At 32.5% G+C, this 22,208-nt stretch overlaps 1 protein-coding gene across 1 annotated transcript in view; it reads right to left on the minus strand.

Annotated features, from left to right (window-relative positions):
* Positions 1 to 22,208, minus strand: part of RYR3 (ryanodine receptor 3) — a gene marked incomplete at its 3' end in the record, with an annotated part of 190,716 nt that overhangs the window by 24,523 nt on the left and 143,985 nt on the right. Inside the window, 18 exon segments of the mRNA NM_001303211.1 lie at positions 171 to 259; positions 677 to 757; positions 1,255 to 1,272; positions 1,504 to 1,577; positions 3,225 to 3,301; positions 3,572 to 3,651; positions 3,901 to 4,000; positions 4,278 to 4,331; positions 5,001 to 5,052; positions 5,384 to 5,493; positions 7,040 to 7,136; positions 10,727 to 10,839; positions 11,330 to 11,461; positions 12,653 to 12,712; positions 13,548 to 13,718; positions 16,543 to 16,557; positions 21,072 to 21,164; positions 21,275 to 21,362. Coding sequence (NP_001290140.1) covers positions 171 to 259; positions 677 to 757; positions 1,255 to 1,272; positions 1,504 to 1,577; positions 3,225 to 3,301; positions 3,572 to 3,651; positions 3,901 to 4,000; positions 4,278 to 4,331; positions 5,001 to 5,052; positions 5,384 to 5,493; positions 7,040 to 7,136; positions 10,727 to 10,839; positions 11,330 to 11,461; positions 12,653 to 12,712; positions 13,548 to 13,718; positions 16,543 to 16,557; positions 21,072 to 21,164; positions 21,275 to 21,362 — 1,504 coding nt within the window.

Raw genomic sequence — 22,208 nt, forward strand, 5'->3', positions numbered from 1 at the left:
AAATGCAATTCTTTTTATTTTTTACTTTAAAAAAAAAAAAGTTATTATTTTTTTTTATATCCTGGATAGAAGAGAGGAACCTCATCTTTGATTCCATCAAAATTTGAACTTATCAAAATGAAGGAAAGAAAATTATGTTAAGATTCATTTTCTTCTGATTTGTTCCTCACCTGAAGACGCAAGAGGTAGTCAACTGTACTAATGATAATATTCACTGTTGTGGTGTTGCCCATCTGAGTGCGTAGATAATTTTGAAAATCTGAAGTAAATAAGGGATTTGTGCTTAGTTAGTATGGACAAGAAAGAAAAATACAAGATTGTTTTTATATATTCATGGAGAAGATACTCGTTTTCAGTACCTTGCTGGGTAATAATGCTCATTATCTGTGCTGAATATTGAACTACAGTATATCACTAGACACACATAACTGTTAACTGTATGTCTTTGCAAGAGGTTTTGGTATTAATGATCTGCATAAAATCTGAAACTACATTAAAACTTACAAATTCACATTAACGTCCACAATTAACATTTTTGGTGTGTCCCTTTCCCTCAGAATACTAAATCAGAAAAAAAAAAAAAAATCTTACAATGAGTAATAGTCAGTTATGTTTAAGAATAGGGTTATCATTTGCACTCATCATTTTTTTCCCAAAATTAACTCATTTTGCTTACCATTGTTATGCCCTTCACAGAGCAGTTGTAAAAATCTAAATAGATCTCGAGTAAATTCATCATGCTGCAACACTTTTTCACCTTTAAAATATATAAATATAATGATTACGTGACAGCTTCTATTATTAAATATGCAGAACACAATCTTATAGCATCCTTCAGAACTGAAGATTCTTGCTAAAAATACAGTACTATAAATGCTGCTTTAAGGCAATTTAAAGAAACAGGCTGATAATAATGAAAAGAAAAATGGGGTCCAAAAGCCAAGCCAAAGCATTTAGCACTCCAATGCATCCGTGGTTAAAAAAAGTAAAAATAAAATTAAAAAAAAAAATAAGACAAACAAACTACACATTATATATCTAATAAGCAAATGGTTAGTTATGAATAAAATTATGCCTTAAATATGAATGACATTTCATTAATAAGCATCAAACTTTTTCCAAGCTGAACACACAACTTGCTGCAGACCATAACGCTAAACCTAAAGATGTCTGAGAAGATGCAGTTAGAGATTTCTTTCTGCATTTGCAACAGACTTTCGGAACAATAGTATTGAAAACTGTACCCAAACATACCACGCTCACGTACGATGACTGTGGATTGAAGAAAAATAACAAAAATACAAGATGAGAATATTGGAAGTTACATTTTTGTCATCAAAATTATTGCTAAAGATTTCATACATGTAAACAATATTCAGTTTAACAACTTACAGTTATATTCAGTTTAACAACAGAAACCTCAAGTCAAATTTAATAAGTTCTATTTAAAGAAGGAAGCTCAAATGTTTTAAGCGCTACTGGAATCAGTTTCATTGTACTTACGAGTTCCTTCTTCAGTAACCATTCCCAGGCCTTCTGCTTTATTTTGTCTCTCAAATGCGTTCAAGTCAAGAACACTTATATAAAAAAAAATAATAATAATAATGAAAAAGTATCGTAGTAAACAATGGAAAATTATCTTCTAAGAAATTTCTGGAAGCCTTCAATAACTGCACTTCAATAACTAACTTGACCTGCTGCGACACGCACTGTCACAGCTCTTAATATAAGTATTAAATAAAAGTTCTTGGGATGAAAATAAGGCTTCAGTGTCCATTTCTGTAAAGTAATGAGTCTTAGATCAGGTCTAAGTACTCATCTAACTTCTCTTCCAGTAACATCATTCATGGTTTCACATATAAATGAAAAGAAATCTGAAATTACTCTCTATGTTGACTTAAACCAGTTTGCCAAAAGAACATCACTAAAATTACTTTTCAGTTATGCTGTTTTCCACTGAATTTCACTACTACTACGCTGTTGGTCTATATTTTATACATTATTACATTATTTTTAAGACATAAGTAGAATCTTTGATTCCATATTCCAAAGATATATATATATGTATATGTATACACACACACACATATATATAGAATCAGAGACTCCGTACCTACTAAGGTCTAAATACACAAAAATCTATGCCTTTGTACTACTTTGCCACAACTTGGCATCTGAAATAGCAGATGATAATTTTCCTAAATCTGAATATATTCAAACAGTTCAGATATATTTTTATGATATATACTTCTTTTCAGTTACATATGCAGTGCATTCACATGTTCTAAGTTCCTGTGACATCCTCAAAAACAACATGTGAAGCATTTTTCAAAACATAATTTTCATTCTCTTCTCTGTGCTCAAATCATTTTATCAAAAACTTTTTTAATGAAGTCCTGAACAACATGCATACACAGTTGTTAATATATTCACTGCAAGTCCTGCTTGAGAAAGTACTTACTAAATTGTTTTACATAAATGCAAAAAAAGACAGTATATGTTATTTAATTAGGCTGCAGCTGTTAAAATAACAACTTCTGCAATGCAGGTCATCATTCCTTCCACAGTTTTTCCTTTCCTCTGATATCTTCTCCATTTGTCATTTAGTCTGCTGTTTCAGAACCGTTCTGTTGCTCTAAATGGCTGAGGAAAGGAGTTTGTCTACTGTAAGAGCAATGAGATACACCAACAATTTTCCACCTTCTTTAGGAGAGTCTTTAATCTTAACTAATTGGACGTTCTGGTTTGTCAAGTGAATGGACTACCATGCATGGTGTCACTGGCCACATGCCACCTCTAACAACCTTGATACACATGCAGAGGATTCAGGTGAAGAGATTACGTGACATGTAAGAGAGGTGTAGAAACTGAAAGCTTAGTAAAGCTCCAGTGGCCTGTCTGTCCTTCAGTGATGGCTTTTCTTCATCCTTAGAACCATCCAGAAATCTTGACGGATCTGGGACCAGTAAAGGAGCTGTTACATTTTGCTTTTCTGCCTCTCCAAACTAACGCTTCAAATGCATACGTAGACTGTGCTCTATTTTCTCAGTTGGAAAAATATTTTAAGATGTTAACACAGCATTCCTCTGATCCACAAATAGTTTCACTAAAAAGCAGAGTTCTAGAATCTGTGGCTTGTGTAATTTACATCTAAAAAAGCCACCTGCACTAGACGATCAATCTCAATAAAAGTGAAACTGTAATAACATGATTTTTGCTTTTACCTGCAGGACTGCATCAAACCAGAAAGACTTTGAAAGAATCCAGCATCCTTTTTCTCCTTCAAGTAGTCTAGCATTTTCTAGAGTACACACATTTGGAGGAAAAAAAGTCTATATTAAAGTTATGTAAATTTAAAATGTCTTAAACTACCATTCAGAACGCAGGTCACTAGTAAGGAATAATATCACTGTTATTGGACCAAATACTCCAATACAAATACTCCAAGTACTCCAGTATATTTTCATTGTTTAGCTTAAAATTAAATTAACAACAATAAAAATAAAACTAGAATTCTCCAATTAGTTGTTTCCTTTATATGAGCAAGATTCAATAGTTAGAAAGGCATTACCTGTTGAACTATTGTATTCCCACCATTTAGAATAGCAATACCAAGTTTTAGTGTTTCAACAACCATGGGTCCTGTATGACCTGTCAAAATAAGGGTACTGTCGATAAAATTTGTAATTATAAACTAGTCAGTCAAAAAGAGAGTTCAGAAATTTTACCTAACATAGTTCCTATTCACATTTATTTTGCTGTGTTATGTATCATGTACAAATCAGAGATAACATAAAAAGTTGTATATGATAATGTGTTATGTCATTATGCATATGTATATGTTTAACATTATACATGATAAGTTTACAATATGTACTTCAGTTCTCCTCTGAACATTACCTTTGCTTGCACTGATCATCTGAAGGACCATCTCAGCAGCTCCACGATCATGTAAGCGAGCTTGCTGATAAAGAGTTCTCTGCTTTTCCATTTCTTTCTCCTAGGTTTGGAAAAAAAAAAAAAAAAAAAGAAAAAAGAAAACAGATAAAAGATAAAAGATAAAATACAGACTGGAACTGATTCAAACAGCATATACAGATGAAAAAATTGAAGATGCTGAAGGCTAATTGCCTTCACACTGCCCTTCTTCTACATGAATTACCTAGTAAAGCTTCTCAATATACACTGTGTTATCCTTTTATTTTTTCTTGTGCTTATATTTAAAATGATCTCTTCCACTTCAGACAAGCAGAAAGAAATAAGATTTAAACTCTCACCTCAAATGTCTTCTCTTTGTCTTCCTCCTCCTCTTCTTCTTCTTCCTGACAGCTCTTTTAATGTTCGAAACAAAAATCACAAAATTTTGCTTATTATGAAACATGGCTATTTCTATAACAGCATTTGTATTATAAAAAGAAAAACATTACAAGATTTTTTTTTTGAAGAAATAACTAAATCCAGTTAGATTTTAGATCCCTGTAATCCTTACATATTTGTGTCCATACACTAGAAAGCTGATATTCCTTTATATATGAATACTTCCAACTATATATATAACTTGTAACTGTAGGCTATCTGTTCTCATGTCATCTCTCTATTTAAATCCATAATATTTGTCTTCATAGTCAAACTCTCCTGACATAGAAGCATCAGCTGTAATCAATATGTTGCAAACGCTGACTATCAACTTCCTTTTGACAGAATGCAAACTCTAGAATAATTTCTGAATATATCACAGATCTAATAATACTGTTAAGCTTGTTCTCAAGTTAGTCCTGTGCCAAGTAATACAAACAGGGTGGCACTTACTGGAATTTTACTATATCATTTTAAAGTAGGAAATTTCTTATTACGTATCTAACTCTTAACATCTTTTTTTTTTTCATTAAAAATGTAGAAATAACTAATATAGAGCAGTGCACATAAGAGAAAAGGAAAATATTTTAAAAGCTTTAGGAACTATTTGAGTGAAGCAATGGATGAACCTTGAAATCAGTTACCTTTGCCATCATGGCAGCATAGGCAATATATAAGGGATCATCTTCTAGTTTGCTATAAAGAAAAAATATTTAAATATATGAAATGACATAGTAATAAAAAGATAATACTCCTGATAATACGTACATACTATTTTGTTCAATGGAAACATACATATATCTATGTGCAATCCCATTATTATTCTACTGTAAAGTTCTATTGTATCTATGAGGGCTGCTCGTAGTATCAAACCGAACCAAACAAACAAATAAAAAACAAACAAAAAATATTCACCATGGACAATACTAAAATTGCTGTTATGTTAGATCACTTATGAAATTTTACTAGAAATTCAGTTTCTGGGTGTTTTTAACTCCATTCACTTTTCAACATGGCTCTTTCTTACCTCCTCTCTGTGAGAGCATTGCGACTAAAATAGAGGATAATCTGATGAAGTGGGTCAGGTTGTTCTTTCTCTGTATCTTCCTCTTCTTCTTCCTCTTTTTTTGGAGACGTCTGTGTTCAACAGATTTATATCAGAATATACAAATTAAGCTTCATGATTAAGGAAAAAGATGAGCCAATAAGCTTAGGAAAGGATTTCAGTAATTTTGTTTTCTCTAATTTGTGTTAGCTTCCAGTAGTTACCTTATTCAATGGCTTGCCAGAGCCTGCAACACTATTTGCCTGTTTAACTAGGAAGAAATTATGAAGTCTGATACATTTGCTTGCATTTGATAATACCATTAGAAGTTTCTCATTTGCAAGGCATTGAGAATAAGACAAGAGAAAATCTTAGGGAAGCCTTATTCAGCAGAAATTGCGTGCATGTTTACACTGGACCAGAACTGAAATGAAGTCCAGCTTAAGCAGGAGAACCAATTGATAAATGCAACTATTTTTAACAGCATCATCGGTAGCATCTTATTCAGTCTGGCGTTTGCTAAATTACTTCCATGTGTCTGTTCCAGGGGACTTTGATATAAGAGTAGAACTACTACTCTTACTGTCAATTTTAAACATTTTTGTCAGTTTGAAATAAAAGACAGCTACACTGACAAAGTGCAGCATATCAACTTCACCTTACTTCTGTTGTAACCCTTTAGTAGGGTTTAATTATTGTAAAATTATTGTAATTATGTTAATAACTGTTTAATAAAGGGTAAAACTGAAAGAACTGTAATTGCAGTTTTGATTAATGGTCTCATTCTGTCCTTCAGCAGAAAGCAGGAAGAAAATGAAGGAAAAACTACGACCGTTCAATTGTTCAGAGTATGGGAAGAATATAATAGCTGTAGAATACAACGTTCTATGCGAATTGGTCTTTAAAACCCAAAATATTAACTGTTTTGCTAACATTGAAGCATCTCCTGATGCATCTTCATGAGATCCATGGAGACACGTATTCATACATATGGTGTTTAAGGTAACACTAAGGCCCTTTGATAATAGTTTAGACAAACTGATTACAGAAGGGGAAAAGAAAGAAAAAAGAATTGTTTTTCAGAATCAATATTAAGTAATAAAACGCTCAAGTTTACCAAGCACTTCCATCAAGTACACACGTAAACCAAAATTTTGCTGAATATGGCTGCATATATTTTCATCTCTTTATGATGTACCAACAGGAAAACAAACAAAAAAAAATTTGTATCAAAGCTGAAAATGTTAAATATTATGCATCAATGAAAATTGAAAAGGGGAAAAGCATCAACTGTGTCAAGCTTTAAAAACAAAAATAAAATATAGGAACATAGGAATTACCATAATCACAAATATAGTTTGATAATTGATCTAAACCATTTCTGTTCCCAAGAATAAGTATCATATAATTCAACTGAAGGCATACAACACCTTGATGCATCTCTCTGCGCATCACAGGTTGGATGTCTTTTTGACCATAGCAGAAAATGACCTTATGCTCTGAAGCATAAGAATTCATACTTTATAAATTTATGCATATGTATACAGTACATTAAAATAAAATATAGGTCATAATAGATATATAAAATGTATACTAAAATGGGCACTGAAAAACATGCCCAATTATGTTAGTACTTACAGCCAAATCCTGAACTAGTTTCTCCTCAAATGAATATTCCTCTGTTTCTATCCAATAGTTCTGATAGCCATGGAGGAAGAGGTTAATAGAACGGTGCCTGGGGGGTTGTGAAAGTGAGATCAAGAGGGGTAAAGGAACATAGTATAACAGCTCAGATGGTTAATGATTAGTAAGGATAAGTGTTTGTACAATTCTGATCCTCTGATTGGTCAGTGAAATCAAACACAAAACATAACTAACTTTCAATGACAAATCTGCATATATTTTTCAACTTTTTTTTTTAAATACACACACATGCACACAAACAACTTTTTCTTCTGAAGGCTTCAAGAATGCTAATATATATTATGAGATAAATTGTGTGATTGGTGAATTAATACAAGCATGGGAAAAGTACACATTTTAAAAAAAATTGATAATAAGAGGGTAACATATATACCTACTAAACGTAAATTTAATTTAATGGATTTAGCACACTGAGATGGCAGACGCTGGCCATGAAGAACAAAATAATTATGAACTGCTTTCCAGCATGTTTTATGTGAACAACCATTGCCTAACAACTTTTTTTTTTTCACTTATAAATGAATTAGAAATGCATAAAAGCTCTAGAAAAGAACAATTTTAGAAAACTCTTACAATGTGTATCAATTGATATTACACACTATTAACTAATTCAATTGGAAATTTTTCCACCCAAAATAGAACTCATTGCAATAAGACTACACGTAATATTGGCCAAACTATTCCATGTTTGTATAGAACTTAAGGGAAAAAATATTTTGAGGTGCTGTACACGACACATTCTGAAGGTTGTTCCACATAGCCTTTTCATTCACTTTCATCCTGTAGCAATAACTATATAGACTGACTGTATTATACTATGGATTGCCTAGAGACATTATGCACATAAATTCTTATTTTAAATGATACTGGTATATAGTCAACTCTCTATGCTCTCCTGCTCTCATGGGTGCCTTTTTATTATCAGTTTTCAAAAACTGACCAATCAGAATCTACTGTGAAAATTGTACAAAATTCATGTTTTATGGCAACAATAAATCATGGCTGGGAAGGAATAAGTGTGTGCATAAGGAAGAGGCTCTCCACAAGTTACATTACCGTTAACTTGAGTATAAGCCTGTCATACTGAGTTTTTTCATGTACTTTTTCCAGCCAAACACGTTGAAAGGTGCTCAGGAAGAAATTGCTAATTTTGTGTCTGAAGAAAAGCATATAGGTTTTCAATGAAGAGCTAACAACAAAAGTACAAGTTAAATTCAATAAAATAATCAGAAAGAATGTATTTGTTAACTCTGTATGAAATGTTGCCACATATGCTGTATTTATGTGCATATAACAAATGACAGACAATATGACAAATCATAAAGACTTTCTAAAGATAGTGAACCTAAATACAAATATCCTAGAGAATGCATTTATCATATAAGGTACTTTTTCAAAGTCATTCATTAAGCAGAGAACAGAAGAATCAGTATTTCCAAACTTCAGTGATGTTTTTACCTTGAAAAATAAAATTGTTTTAAAATACAACTACTATTTATTTTGTATCCTGAGGTAATTCTCCGAAAATACAGTATCTGGAGTAATTATGAAAGAAATTAAAATACTTTTCCTGTGATTTAACAAACACCTGCACTTGAATGGATGTTTAAATTGCTGAAACATCCTATTGGAATTCCTAAAAAACGATACATATAAGAACACATATTGAATAAAATTAGTTTTAAATAAATTAACATTAAATTGTTTTAAAGCCACCTAAATGTCTAGAAAATTATCAAAATAATTCATTATTCATTGAAGACATCAACATTTTGTAGGCAAAAATCATAACCAGATTGCTTACTGCCCTTTAAATATATAATCACATTTAGAACTAACACCCCCAGTATAATGCTAAAACTAAACAGGAAATATAAAGAGAACTTCATTTGAAATTGTGGTGCAAAGGGATATACGTAGCTCTTAGACTTGATCACACTTCACTTAAAAAAAAATCCCTAGGGTTCAAAGATGTCTTAGCAACTTAATCAATTTAAATGACAGAGGTAGTTATATGTGCAATTAGGTGTAAAATAGCGTGATAGCCTTATTTTCCTGTCAGAATCTTATGATTTATCTAGAAAAACGTGTCTATAAAATTAATGCAGTTTAAAACTTTGTTCTATATCTATTGAGGATTTCTCTTACTCTTGCCTTTTTTGAAATACGTTTTGAAATACAAAATAAATTGGTAAAAATAGTTTTATCAGAGTTTATTTTTTAGAATCTGAAGAAAGAAATGACTGGACAGTTTTGCAGGTGTAAGCTCCACCACAGGATGTACCACAAAGCTTGAGAAGAACCAATCCCAGTTTTTACATTCATAACCCATTTGAGCTCTTAGCATATTTTCCATCAACCTTGAGAATCCTAAATACATATTTTTTAAGACAAAAATAAGATGAACTGTTTTTATCATTTGGATGCTCATATATATTCTACGCACTTTATATCCATATTGTATTTATAAATAATTCTTTAAAAATGCTCACAAAACTGTTATACTGAAATATCTACCACTTCATCTTGTTTTTCCAAAGACAACTTGTAAAAATAATATAGCCAAAACTTCAAACCTAATTGGTTTGGATTCATGTTGTCTTCATATCTTTTCATTTTTCTCTGTCTCTATAAGGACTGCCTGGTAGCAATGGGAAAGTTTAGAGAAGCTGCTATAATCTAGAACTGCTAGTTTTCACAATTGTTTCTCTTTTAGAGTAGAATTTTTTTGTCTTGTGCAAAACTAGCATTGTTGTCAGTACATTAGTGGCAAAGCTACAGATCTTTAGCTAACATTAAGCATGTAAATAAATCACTGCACAAAAATATTAAACACAAAAGGTGAAAGAGAACAAAAGAAGTTAAGAAGCAAATCTAATTAGTGACGTTCTTAGGCTCTATCTGAATATGAAGCAGATGTATTGAAAAGGAACAGGGTAAAGGAAAGGACACCAAGCTGCGTGGTATTAATACTTGGTTTAAAGCAGTAAATGGACATAGGCACGGGATGCACTTTCTCTCAGACTTTGTGGCATCTACATTCAACTGAAGTAATAAGCCGTACAAAACACATGTCCAGAATCTCACTCTGCACTGTTCTGCCCCAGTGCCTGCTTTAATGCAACATTCTGACATAATATCTAAAGATTGCCTAATATAAGCATGGAGCATTCATGCAATAGAAAAGCCATACAAAAAAATAAGTTTTGTTGTTTTTTGTTGTTGTTGTTGTTTTCTTATAACAATAATAATACAAACACAGAAGATTAAAGCACAACCAATCAGAGGCAAAAAAAAAAAAAAAGACAGAAACAGCAGTGACATCTTAACATAATTTTTACAGAAAACTTGGGGGAATACAGAGAATAACAGCTGACAAGAATGAAGCATTTTGTTTCTGAGGCAGTAAAATTCCTATGGCCTTTTTCCCCCCTGGTTAATTGTCTTGAGACTAGTATTTTGCTGCTGTGAGGAATTAGCTGATACCTAACCAACACTTTTGTCTCTTAAACTCTGTCATATAAACTAAACAACAAGCAAACTTGAAGTTATACACACAAGTAGTATTTCCACTTAGAAATGTAAACAAGTTATGGAAAAATAAATCTTTCAGCCATTTACCTGGGTAAGTTGTATAACGGCGCCATTCTAAAACAAGCAACAACAGCTCTTTTGCGTTGTTTTGACAGAAGTTTGTGCCAAACAGCTTTCTTTGATCTCAGTGGTTGTTCAACCTATGGGAAAATACCTTTTAATACATACAATAGAAACTCTTCACCTTTTATTCAAAGTTTTCTTTTTAGCCACTAATTAACATAGGTAACAAGTTAGAAAATGTCACTAAGTTCTACTTTATTTGGAAACAGATTTGTTTTTGTTTTTGTTTTTTTAAATAATTTGAAAAAATACTCTGGGCATTACTTACAGTACCTCTGAATTTATACAGAGAAGCTTGAGAATATCTCATGGATGGGGCTCCTTAATGTGAGTGTATTTGTAGAGGCAAATATGACCTGAGTTTTCTCTGAACTAAAATTAAGGTACTTAGCAGATGTCATTTAAAACTTTGCATATATACACATGGGTGTGTGTGCATGCACATGCAATAATTACTCTTTTCTGGAAATGTTAATAATGACACTCACTTAATTGGAAACTATTACTATAAGGTAACAATCTCATTCTAGTTTAAAACAAGGAGAGTATAGACATGTAAATTTATACCTGGTCCAGATGATACAGAGCAGCTGATATCCTCTGCACACGTTCCACATTTTTCTCAGGGTCAGGAGGCTCATCACTCTTCAGAATGTCTTTATATAGATTTAACTGCCATTTCACAGCTGGATCATCAGACTAAAAAACAACATATTTCATACTTAACATGCTGAATGAAGATAGTGAATTTGACTACCACCACTACCACTATTTGTCTTATAGAACCATATAGAATAGCGGTGTAGGAAGAGACCTGAAAGCCCATGCTTTCAGGTTTTTTTAGAATCCAGTTCTAACCCACCTACTGTGAGGGCAGGGCTGCACCCACCAGCTCAGGCAGTCCAGGGCCCCATCCAACCCAATCTTGAACATCTCCAGAGATGGGGCACCCACAGATTCTCTGGGCAGCCTCTTCCACTGCCTCATGGCATAATGAAGAACATATTATAGATGTACCCATTTTATCTGTCCCTTCTAGTCCAAATTAGCATTTGCTGGTTGCTCAGAAAAGCAGCCTTAGATTCTGAACTCAGTTTTCAAGTAAGGTTCTATGTTTTTATTTCATAAAATCAAAAAAGTGCACAGAAACGTCTGTATCGCAAATAAGGAAGCACATTTAGCACTGAGATTACTGGACTTCTGTACTCAGTACAGTATAAAGCTGTTTTACAGATTTTATTAAAGACAGCTGGAATTTCAGTAGGTGAAGAGTCACAGCCAACAAAAGGCCAACAGTTTGGGCTTTTTTGCAACAATCAGGAAGTAAATACCAGGAAACACATCAGAATACGTAGCTTGTCTAATTTAAGTTTAGATAAGCTCAAATTTATAGCAACAAGACAGCCATTCTCTGCTAAAGAAAAATGAATTACTTGGATAATAATGGGCACGATTTTTGAACATAACACATTTGACAATATATTCAGTAGGAAAATAAACGTGCTTGCAAACTACTGAGAATCAAGATGACACTAGGTTTTCTTATTTCATACAAATCTTCTTAGAGATACTATTTCCTTGTTAGAGTAGATTACTAGGAGTTTCATTTTATTTTCTTTTTGGAAATAAAACTATCACTACCTCTTCCTTTACACTTGACTGTTTCTACAGGACTTCCTGAAACTTGAAAATACCAGCCAAAGCCATCAAGAAACCACTTATTATCATAAAAATATTATAAAGAAAAATGATAAAATGGTAATTTTTTTATAACTTTTCACTTTCTGTTTTTTAATACCAAGATCATAATAAACAATCACAATTTTCATGTTTAAAAGTGCTATCCCACACCTGCATCTTTAAGACAGATTTTTTAATTATTATTATTACCTTTTCCTGCAAATGTAAGTTGTTACGGATATGCTCTTTGACTTCTTCATCAGTGTCCTTCTGTAGAAAGGTACAAATATTTTTCAGTTTGTGATTATGATTCATCTTAAGACCATACACAATATAAAACAGTTACTGTTTTAATCCTGAAAAGTATATGCATTACCAGAAGGGCTTGGGATGAAGGCTTTCTTTAATTGTGACCACAAAACTATTGCTGTCAAGCGCCTGCTCCTCTGCTTCCCCTCATGAGTAAGTCCCAGGCAGGAATGAGGCCTGCCCTCTGCCTCTCATTCTCTGGATTGAACAAATCAAGAGACCTCATATGTCTTGCCCTCCAAATCCTTCCCCATCTTTGTTGCCCTCCTTTGAGCACTTCGTAATAGTTTCATATCCATAGTTCTATAATTTATATCCAGAATACTTTTACATCCTTTTACTGTTGAGCCCCAAACTGCACACGTTACTTGAAGGTAATACTGCACCAATGCTGAGTATTGCGGGACAGTCATTTCTTTTGATTAGTTAGCTCTACTGTGCTTAATGTACCCCAGAATAAGGTTGGCCCTTGTGGTTGCCAAGACACATTGTTCATTCATACTGAGTTTACCATCACCCAAAAGCCCTAGATACCTTTCTGCAGGGCTGCACTCTAGTCACTTGTCCACTTGCCACATGTATATCTAAGTGTACATTGTATAAAAATGGAAAATGACATAGAAACAATAGTAGCTGTCTCCGCACACCACTTTGCTTCACAATTCTTCACAATTAGAAGCTGTACTTGCTTGCAGTGCATTGACAGTTTTATTATATTAACTGCTTAGATATTTACGTTTCAAGTTATTAAAGTTCTGTTTATTCTTCATTAAAAATTATTACAATTATTACTTACATGGCTATATCTAGTCTTAGCCAAGGAGATGAGCTCTTGATCTCCTGGAGTACACATATTCAAGCCAATAGGAAGCATCTTTTTAAGTGCAGCTACAATCAAGGATGTTTGTATGGAGTACAAATCCCCCCTGCGTTTTGATTTCTTTCTCTCTTGATCTTGACCTCCAGACTGTAATAAAATATATTAAAATTAAATAAATAACAGAAAGGTAAATTGATGTAATTATTCTTCAACCACACACTTTTTCAATGCGCTCTTCCCCTAATGGTCCAAGGAAACTATGTTCCCAATGTAATCTATACACTTAACTAAAAATGCTGCATTAGAGGAAGAGCGTACAAATCTTCAGTAGGAAATGTAAGGGAATACTTTTTATATGCTCCAGTGCAGAAATCACAGTAAAGGTAATATTTCAATAGTAGCAACATAGTTTTTTATGCATTCATGTATATGAATCTATCTATATTTTCTGTACTTTTCCTCTCAAACCAAAAACAACTTTAGAGTTAAAAGCTCAGTCATTGGTAACAATATTATTTTGCAAAACTATAGAGACAAATTCAAGATGCTTATATTTTTCTTAGAAACTTACATAAAGATACAGACAAGTAGGGTCTGAATGAATGAATATTGTCTGATTTGCCTCAAATGAAAAGTACTGCTATCTAAAAGACTTTGATTCAATGTAATAAAATGCCAATGAAACAGAGCCTCTGGAAAAAGCACTGCCCTTTGGATTTGGTCAATATAAGTAAATCTGGAATGAAAAGTGAATCCTTTTTATAGCTTTGCAGATCATGAATAATAGGAAAGGGAAAACAAAGAGACACAAAAGTAAGCACAAAACAGAATAACATTTGTCTAACGTTCTTACAATAGACAGCATACAACAATATTTCACACAACTTTTAATTTATGACAGAAAACCAAAATCTTTATAACAGATCCATATATTTAATGAACATATGGTAAACAAAAACAACATAAAAATAGCCCAGTTCTGAATTTTGTGCCTAGATTAAACTCCTACTACACACAAGGGGAGTTTTGCCTAAGACAAGATTTCAGGACTAGGCCTCCAGGCTGATAAAACACTACAAAACAGCGAATGCTTGCATTTAACCCTCCACATCCTTTTCCCTCTGTCAATTAAATTTTACTGGCTACTGTTTGCTTATTATATTGTGTTCCAAATTAGGATACAGTAGAATTTATTGTAATTAGTATTTATCAATTATTACCACACTATTATCACAATAATCACTGAAAGGAAAAAGGTAGCCGTACATAATCTACTCAGTGGTAAATTTTGGCAGGTTCTGTCTTCTAGATGGTGAATCCCTGTGTATGCAGCTGGTGTTGAGAGCATTTTGCAGGTCAGAGGGAACTCACAAGGGATGTGGCTTCCTTTCTTAAGGAACTAGCAATTGCAAGAGAGTACTCTGCCTCAAAGCTTTGCTTTAAAAGTGTGGAAGTGCCTTAGAAAAAGCAATGATGTAATGGCATTATTTGTACTCTACGTTGACAGCAGACAAACAAATCCCACAATGTATCACTATATCCAGTGGCGTCACTATGCATCTTAAATTAGGAATACCAAAATATACACATGTATATATTTAAAAAAAAAAAAAAAAAGAAAGAAACGAAGGATTTTTTTTTTTTTTTTTTTTTTAAATCTTTATACCTGGGGACATTTTATATATCTAATTTTCCTTATTTTTGTTTGAGATTAATAACTGGGTATGCAGAAGATAGGTGAAAAAAAAAAAAAAAAACTTGAACATTTTAGAACATGAAAAAAAAAAAAAAGATCCATTCTGCCTTTGCCATCATATTCTGCTGTCTGTTTGCAAATCTTTCCAATAAATGTGTAAGTAGAGTCACAAAGAGAAATAATAATAAAGATATGGGAAAGTTTGACAAAAAACAAGATGAGAATCAGGACTCTTTACCACAGTGGCTCAATTTTAACTTAGGCTTCCAGTTAAATTAAGAACTCTTTAAATCACCATCAAGGCTTCTGCTTCTTAGGGCATAGTGTGAAGGGAAAGATGAAAGGGGGAAGCCATTCCAGTGTATACTAAAGGGATCCACTTTACTTTTGATTATGCATCACTAACGAAGAGCACACTGTAAGCTGAAAAGTATCTGTATATATCTGTATTATAAAATTTTATTTAAAAATGAATGGTGCAAAGATGAACTATGGTTCATTAGAGACTAAGAAAGTCTTGAATACAAGGATTACTCAAAGGTATCCTCACACTTCACATGATTACTTCTCTGAAAGAGTGGTCAGGCATTGAAATGGGCTGCCCAGGGAAGTGATGGAGTCACCGATTCTGGAGGTGCTCAAGGAACGTTTGGATGTTGTGCTGAGGGACATGGTTTAGTGAGAACTATTGGTGATAGATGGATGGTTGGACTAGGTGATCCTGTCTTTTCCAACCTCAGTGAATCTGTGATTATGAAGAATTATTTTAATTTCGGCAAAAGGTAGCATTTGAACTCTGTATCAAATTCGACCTAATTCATTCTAATGCAGTCTTCTATTCGTCTGCAGACATGGTACAAGTTATAGCATGTCTGTCCCACATATTTTTCTTGAATATCATAAGTCAAATATATATGTTTCTGATGACTCTACTTAGGCATCATTTTCACAATGTCTGCTTCAATATATTAGAAAAAAAAAATAATGAAAACCAAACCAAAACCAAAACAGAATGCAGAAAGACAGCAGAGAGGGGAATGTACATCTAAATTAAAAAGTGTAACTTTGCTACATTTTATAGTAAATAAGCATCTGGGTGTTCTAAAGGGAATTTCAGCTGCTCTGGTCAAACATTGCCACTTTAACTCTGAAATAATTTATGGGACTGGGGCCCTCAAATTTGTGACGCCACTGCTATGATCAATGGAAAGAATGCTTGGAGCCTGATCATCTCTAAAGCTAAAACAAAGACACATCATGCACTTTGACCTGTACCTTTACTTGCATGGCCTGTATGAAAGAAAAATAAAGGGAAAACATAAGTAAAAGAGATGAAAAAATGACAATTTACAGGTTAGTAATAAAGTTATTCAGCTCTACTAGGACAATAAATATTGTAAATTTGTTGCTAAAAATAAACAAACTGTGCATGTATAATCAAATGAGGTCTTGATGAAATAATTCTTATTCAGCTTAATTGTTAATAAATGATTGAATTTCTAAATTTATCTTGCTATTCAGCATGACGTTATACGCTACCATTTGCACATCTAATAATTAAGCATAAGAATATGTAATCATTGCATCTTTTCCCAATATTCTTAAAAAGAGTCATATCTTTGGAGTTCTAGATAATACAATAATGAAAAATATTTCACCTATATTTCACCTTTTCTCCCCCCCCCCCCCAAACACCACTGTGAAGATGCGGCATTTCACATATGTACACATTTTTTCCACTGTGTAACATGTTACTGTCTTGTAGATAGCCTGAGAGAAAACTTGATTTAAGCTCATATCTCTCAGCAATACCCATTTTGAGATCACTTTTTAAAACTTAGCTGTAACTCATACATATGCTTCTTTTCCTCTGCGTTATGTTAATAACATACATATATACAGTTAAATAAATCTTTTATTCTCACCTACAGCTAGCTTATCACTGTGTCTTGTAATCTCAAAAAGATAACAAGACTATGTTGTTACAGTAAAGCAGCACAAACATTCAGCTGTTACTTAAAAGAATCCTTGACTGGTTATGGGAAAATACTATAGGAAACTTTAGTTTAAAAACAAAAATAACAACTCATAAAACCAAACAAGTTTCCTTTTTGACTTCAAAAGTTTGATGTCAAGCTATTATTAAAATCTCTTTTATATCCCACTTTTTTTTATGTCACATAATAAAGAAGACCACCTGCAAGTGAAGAAAGGCAGACTAATAATCAAATTTTAAAATTTTCAAAACTATACTCAGGAAAATAAATTTTAACTGAAAATGTGTGAAATATGTAGATTCTGCACAGACATTGCTCATCAGATGCATACTAAATTTAAGTAAAAACAAGATGTTAATTTAATTTATTTGAAATGACCATAAAAGTAATCCACTCACAATCTATCACAGTATAACTAAAGGAAATGTTCTCAAAGAATAGATCTCAAATTCTTACAGAAAACACTAATGTGAAATTCTCCAGTAATCACAAATTTGCAGATAACATGCACTGTGTATTACAAATGGGCACCATCACAATGCTGTTTCGTATACAAACTTGAATTGTTCGACAGCCTCAGACTTCTGTAATAGGCCTATCCAAAGACTTCTTAAAATAGATATAAATTAATAGTGAAGGTTGATAAAATAAAACTTCATTAGGAAATCCAAGTATTTGGTAACTGAAGTATATCCAGCAACACATTCATTTAAGATTCCAAAGCTTACACATAGAAATTGCCTACATACGTATTACACATTTACTATGTAAAGGTGAATGTCTACATTTACTCTTTCATCCCAATTAACTATAAAATACTGTAGGGAATTATTGCAACTTAATAAAAATGCCATTTTATCCAGAAATCCAAGAAATCTTTGAAAAAAAAACAGTCAAACAAAAAACAACCAAATAAACAGGTCAGCAGCTGAAAAGAATGCGTTCAAATTCTCTATTTCAACACTTATTTCAATGCAGTCTGTGTTACCAGTCCCTCTCAGACTGAAAGTTCTCTAACTTACCATTCCCCTCCGAGCACTCTGCTGCCATTTTTTTTAGAAAAGAAAGATTAAAAAACTTTCTCAGCTGTTATTATGTTTGAGAAAATATTAACAAGTTTAGTATAATGAAAACACAATGGTACTTTACCCTTTTTTAAAAAAATTTTAATTGCGCACCACTGTTACTAGCTTTGGAAAAATAATGTAATACTAATTTGTTCACTCGCTGCATTTTTTTTCTGCATACGGCATGTGAAGATATAGAACCTTCCATGCATGATATATCCCATATTACTATCATTACAGTATCCTAAATCTTAAAAAACTTGTTAGGTCTCTGCTGTAAGGCAGACTTGCTTAAAGCAGTCTGAGATCAGCATAGATCCTTTCTCCTTTAAGAGGCTAAACTGTTGTTTCTTGGACTGATTGCCATTACCAAAATTCATGTTCACATTTATCTATAGATTCTGATGCCAGATAAACACTTTATATAATTGCAGTACTAAACATAATGTGAGCAAAGAGGAACTGCTAATAAGGGGAAAGTGCTAATTATTCTGTTGTCATTCACAAAGTAGTAACTTTCTGAACTGTTAATATTCAAGCAGAGAATTATAAAATATACTATTCCTCTAACATAATGTGTACTTTTGATTACCCTATGAATATATCAGTAACTAACAAACCTTGTAGCACATCCTGAAGTTAGGGTACTTAAAGTATTTTCTTGCTCATTCTAAATTCCAGAGTCTTAAAAAAATCATTCAGATCTAAATGTGTGTATTAATAAATGCACTGGCATTTAAGAACACTTTCATATTATAAAATGTTATCAATTTCCTGATTAGAAACCATATATATAAAACCAATACAACATATCGAAGTGATGCCTCATATATTGTACCATGCCATTTACATCATTATGAAAAAAATGCCTAAATGATCAATTGTTCTGCAATCACTCACACAGCTATGCTACCATTTTAGCAAAATACCCAGTCATGAATAATATTGTGTTCTATTTCTCTCCCTATATTAGCAATAACCATGTGTAGCATCCTTGAACTCCATGATTTTACATTAGTATACTTATAAAAATTTATATGCATGTAAAAAAAATGTATAATCTCCCTGTGTTTCTATACCCATACAATGAAAAGCTCATTTACACAGGCATCTAAATCTATATGTACAAAAATATATTACTTAAAATATATAGAACAGGTATTTGAATATCTAATCTCAAAATCAAACCCTTTCAAATATGGGTTATATAAAGTCTTGATGCTGTATTCCTCTGATTTTGTCAAAATCAAAGCATTATGAGGGATACTTTAACTGGTTTTGTTTATTTTTGCTGATTTGTTTCATCATTCCTGCCATGCTAGACTGACTGAAGTGTGACAACAGTTTATGTCATGTTACCAATGCTGCTGAGAAACTCAATTTAGATTGAATATTAATTATCTGATTCTAATTTAGCATGAATTGAAATTTAAAAATTCCATCTCATTTTTGTCTTCTCAGGCCGATTCTAACATAAAAATATCAAAATACATGTATTATATTTATACTTAAGTGCCATATTACAGTTTGGTGTTAACGTGTGATTAACATCACACAGCCTGGAATTTGCCTACTAGTACTTACTAATACTTGCCTCTCTAATGAGGATTGTACAGATACCTCAATTCTAGCTTACAGTTCCTTGGATCTGTATCTTGAAAATAAGAAAATGAATTAAATATTTCCTCCAAATACAGAATTCTCTACATAGTTTGAGAACTACTGTTCAGTGTCATTTGTGATCTAACAACGAGAAGAAGATCTGTTTAGTTGTAAATTTTCCAACAACAACATCTGCCTGAACTGGGTTTCAAAGTGTAGAAAAGAAGTAAAGACATTTTTGAAAGAGAATTTTTAAAAATTCAATGAGACTTTTTTTCCGGCTCCGTATTATATAAACTTGGACTTACTTGGTAACAAAGTTACACACAGAATTAAAATATACAGAAATACAAAACAATACAACTTACTCCTTCTCTGGAATACTTTCAAAGAGGATTTCTTTAGGCACATTATAAATATGAATAAAACAACAGGTTCTTTGCTACGGTTACCAATACTAATTTGGAATTAGTTTTCAACTGATTTGTGAATCTTGTTATGAGTAAGGCAGTCTTCCTCAGCTAATGTCAGAGATTCTTTTTACCTTGACGTTTTCTCTATTATGAAGGTAACAAATGCATTTTCCCATCATCATGTCAGCATCTTATCATATTGAAAATGAGTGAAAAAGAAATGAATGTGGTCATTAATAAGAAACAAGAAAAACAGTGCACATATGGCACCCCATATGTACGAATGTATGAATACTTATATGCAAATACAGCACTCCTCTCATCAGAGCTCATAGAACAATACTGAAATTCACAAGAAAAAGATCAGGTAGTCAATAGTTCTTCACTTATTTTACAAAATATTCTGTTTTTATTTTTTTAATGGACCAACGACCTATATTACAACCTTATTACAACGTGTTCTCTTATATGTATATCTACTTCAAATCAAGTTCTATGTTCTAATCTTCTGTCTTTGAAAATGTAGCAGATATTTAATAAATAACTCTAAGACACTTAACCTATATTGTGCATATCTGTTTCCAAGTCTGTCATCAATAAGCAACACTATTTTTTGCTTCTTCCATCAGCCAAGAAGCAGCAATCTAAGCAGATTTTTAGAGACTTCTAACACATTAAATGCATGGTGAAAAACTGAATTGATCCAAAAATTGTTATTAACTTACTTTAGACATCTTGCTTTTGGTATCTCCTGTTAAAAATGCCAAATTGTTGATTTCATTCTGTATGACAAAATTTTGTTCTTCTCTTTTGAAATTCTATAAATAAATAAATAAACAAATAACTTCCAATTCCAATCATCCGCACGTACTTCATTTAGATTTAAGGATATAATGAATTGGGGAAAAAAGAATACATCTTATCTTACATGTGACTTGCACCACAGGATAAAAACTTCAGCTACCATTCGAAACAGTTCATCAGAATCTGCATCTGGTTTCTTTAGCCAGTTGGCTCTGAAAGAAAATTAAGAAGTTTAAAATGAGGATCTTAATAATAGATATTGCTCTGTTTAAGAGATTGGATCACTTTTATGTTGTTAATCATAGAACTTAACAACAATTGCTTCAATTTTCCATTCCCATAGCCACAGAGATCATTTTTATTGGCAGCTTAAAACAACAAAAACCCTGGTTCTTGGATACTTATTTTTGCCTGCCACCCTCCCCCTGGTGACAACACGTTTTTGTGTATTCTATGAATAGAACTAGAAAACAAACCTTGCTGAAAAGTTTTTTACTGAGTATTTCTCTTCTTCTTTTCTTTTTTTTTTCCATTTCATACTAAAACTTTTTTTTTTCTTTTTAATCAAGACTTTGTGTTGATTGAAAAAAATAACACCATAATATGGTGAAGATGAAGAGTTAAAGGATTTGAATGAGTGGATAGAACTGTAAGGAGTGACTGCTTTAATGTTTTTTATTTCTACTCCACAAACTAATACAACTTCATTCTGGATCTGCTTGCACACAGATGCTCAGAAAACCAGGGCAAGTTAACTAATAGATGCAGCTCTCTCTAAGTTAAAGAGCACTAATGTGCCCATAAATACATGGGCATCTTTCAGCCTCCATGAAAGGAATTAATATCCTCATTAACTCCCATCCTCATCCAACTCTGTTGCTGGATTTCCAGACAGCCAAGTGAAGTCTTTGTTTTTAAAAATGAAGTATTCCCTTGTCAAGAAGCTCTGAATTAAAGTCTAGTTCACCTAGAATTACTAAATAATTTTTAGAGAAAATTGGTTCACAGCATGAATGAACAAGCCTGCAATTAATAATGCTCCTACTATCCTGTTATGT

This window comes from Meleagris gallopavo, chromosome 5 (genome assembly GCF_905368555.1).
Source record: "Meleagris gallopavo chromosome 5, MGAL_WU_HG_1.1, whole genome shotgun sequence".
Lineage (NCBI taxonomy): Eukaryota > Metazoa > Chordata > Aves > Galliformes > Phasianidae > Meleagris > Meleagris gallopavo.